At 35.1% G+C, this 2,450-nt stretch overlaps 1 protein-coding gene across 1 annotated transcript; it reads right to left on the bottom strand.

The window, feature by feature from the left end:
• Window positions 1-391: 391 nt before the first annotated feature.
• LOC145632818 (uncharacterized) lies at window positions 392-1,941 on the bottom strand. Its single transcript, XM_081685151.1, has 4 exons — window positions 1,582-1,941; window positions 1,059-1,503; window positions 896-985; window positions 392-414 (listed from the first exon to the last, which is right to left on the bottom strand). Exons 1-4 carry the CDS (start codon window positions 1,939-1,941, stop codon window positions 392-394), a joined length of 918 nt encoding a protein of 305 aa, XP_081541277.1.
• Window positions 1,942-2,450: the final 509 nt, after the last annotated feature.

The raw sequence follows: 2,450 nt of genomic DNA, 5'->3' as shown, positions 1-2,450 counted from the left end.
TGAAATTTTTTTTATGTATAGCATAAGTTTATAATTAGTTGGTTTTTTAGAGAATACAAATGATGCTAAACATTGCTTATATAGTGAAAAATAGATGGGAAAAGAATGCATGCAAAAGTTGATGGCAGAAATTTCCACCCCCCTTTCAAAAGAGATTGCATGCATGAACTATCTCAACATGTAATAGTGTTCTTGTCTCCTCCTTTTTCTCCTTTTTTTTTCCTTTTTTTTCCTCTAATAATGAAAAAAAGATTAATATATCTAATTTTCCACTATTTACATTTACATTTTTGTGGCATTTCTCCTGATTTTAAAATCTATATTTTGAACTACAAATATGTTCATGTACATGACTTAAAATGAAAAATAACTTACAAATGAATTATTTAGATTAAATTCCTAGTTGTTCCATCACTGCAAACACATAGGAAAACAGATAAAAGTTATTAAAAAATAAAAATAAGCTTACTCATTGTAATGGTGTAGAAATTATTGGTTTTAAGAAAATATACACACTCTCAAAACCAATATGAATGAAAAAGAATGATGATAACTTACCTCTTTTGCCACTCTAAATGATTCCTTCCAAACGAAGAATATCATAAGATACTTTATTCTTCACTTCTGTCGCCTTCCGTTGCTTAGTGCTAGCTTCAGTTATTACACTAACATTAGCTGATTTACGAGCTCGAGAAAGTGCGACATATAATTGTCCATGTGAAAGACAGGATCGCGGTAAAAAAAACCACAACTTGACTAAGTGTTTGTCCTTGAGCTTTATTGATTGTCATTGCAAAACTAAGTTTCAAAGGAAATTGTTTTCTCTGAAACTGAAAAGGATAGCCTTCTGAATCTGATGGACGTAATGATATTCTTGGAATCAACACATGCTAACCTTTATTATGTCCAACAGCAATAACACACTTAATGAGATTACGGAAAAACCGCTTGCATATGAGTCTTGTTCCATTACACAAACCAGATGCTGGCAGAAGGTTTCTTAACAGAATAACAGGACTATTAACTTTCAGCTCAAGCTCATATATGAGGACTCATACCACCAGGGCAAAGTTTGTTTCGAAATTCAGTAGGATATACGGCACAATATTCATCAATCCTAGTGTCATAACTTTTATACACTACTGATTCACCCGGGAATTTGCAAATCAAACTTGAATTTATGGCATCAACATCCTCATTCATCGGTGTCAATATAGCTCTTGTAGTAAAAATGTCTGAACTAAATGGAAACATATCCATTTCTGGAAATGCTACAGCTGTTAGATGTACATCATCAGCTATTCCAATACAACAAGGCTTAACAATATCTGATGGCAGCTCAATAAACGCATCCTCCGTTTTTTGCAATTCATCATTTCCTAGTGCCAACAGAAAAGCTGCATATGCAGGATCATCTTTAGCCCTTAAGTTTTCAGTAAGCCTGATCTTCAGCAATTGTGGCCACAGAGCAGAACTAACTAAACTTGCAGCAACTGCTTCTCTCTGTGATTTACGTGGAACAATTGGAAGAACTTGTCTAAAATCCCCACCAAAAACTACTAATTTGCCTCAAAATAATACACTTGAATTGCAAATATCTCTAAGTAGTGAATTGAGGGATTCAATATTTTCCTTCTTAGCCATAGAAGCTTTATCCCAAATAATCAACGTTGTTTCTCTTAAAAGCGCAGCTAAACTTCCCTGCTTAGGAACATTACAAGCAAGTGAGCCCGAAGGGTCTAAAGGGATTTTAAACCGTGAATGCGCAATTCTACCAAAAGGAATATTGGCTGCAGCAACACCCGAAGTTGCTGTTGGTAAAACAATCTTATTCATTAATCTGATTTCTGCATAAAGAGCATTATATAAAAAAGTTTTCCCCGTTCCACCAGGACCATCTATGAAAAAGGCACCAGGCTTCCCCTTTGTAACATGATCCATAATGACATCGAATGCAACTCGTTAAGCCTGATTTAACTTTTCTTTACATTCTAAACACTCTTCTGGTATCGGAGCATTCAATGCATCTTCTATATCTTTCGTAACATGTATAGCATCACCATCATCTTCTACTAAATTATGAAACCCAAAAGCCTTCAACGAACTTCCCATTGACTCAACTAATTGCTCAATCGATCTTACGGTTAAATGTTTCACTCTTGCAGCATCTTTAGGATATTATATAGGTAATCCTCTGAAAAAGAATCATAATATTTTGTCCACAAAGACAGAGGATCTCTAGGCTGACAGAAGATAAGTACCGTGGCAAACAATCTGCGAATAACATGAGGCATTTGGATGGCACATCCTTCAGTCAACCACAATTCAATTACATCATCTTCTTCCATTAATCCTAACTTCAGTGCTGCCTGCTAAAAAGTGGCATAAATGTGTCCATTGACTGTACGTAGATCTTTAAACGACTTCGGACTTCTGACATTGTGAAGCAG

The sequence above is a fragment of the Chenopodium album genome, chromosome 5, assembly GCF_948465745.1.
Source record: "Chenopodium album chromosome 5, dcCheAlbu1.1, whole genome shotgun sequence".
Taxonomy (NCBI): Eukaryota; Viridiplantae; Streptophyta; class Magnoliopsida; order Caryophyllales; family Amaranthaceae; genus Chenopodium; species Chenopodium album.
This window is presented reverse-complemented; position numbering and strand designations above follow the sequence as displayed.

What these genes read in the sequence shown, in the direction of transcription:
- LOC145632818 (XM_081685151.1), bottom strand. Translation starts at nt 1,941, where the DNA reads ATGGATCATGTTACAAAGGGGAAGCCTGGTGCCTTTTTCATAGATGGT. An exon ending in GAGATATTTGCAATTCAAGT is followed by an intron (nt 1,504 to 1,581) that starts GTATTATTTTGA and finishes CGTAAATCACAG; the next exon opens with AGAGAAGCAGTTGCTGCAAG. An exon ending in AAACAAACTTTGCCCTGGTG is followed by an intron (nt 986 to 1,058) that starts GTATGAGTCCTC and finishes ACCTTCTGCCAG; the next exon opens with CATCTGGTTTGTGTAATGGA.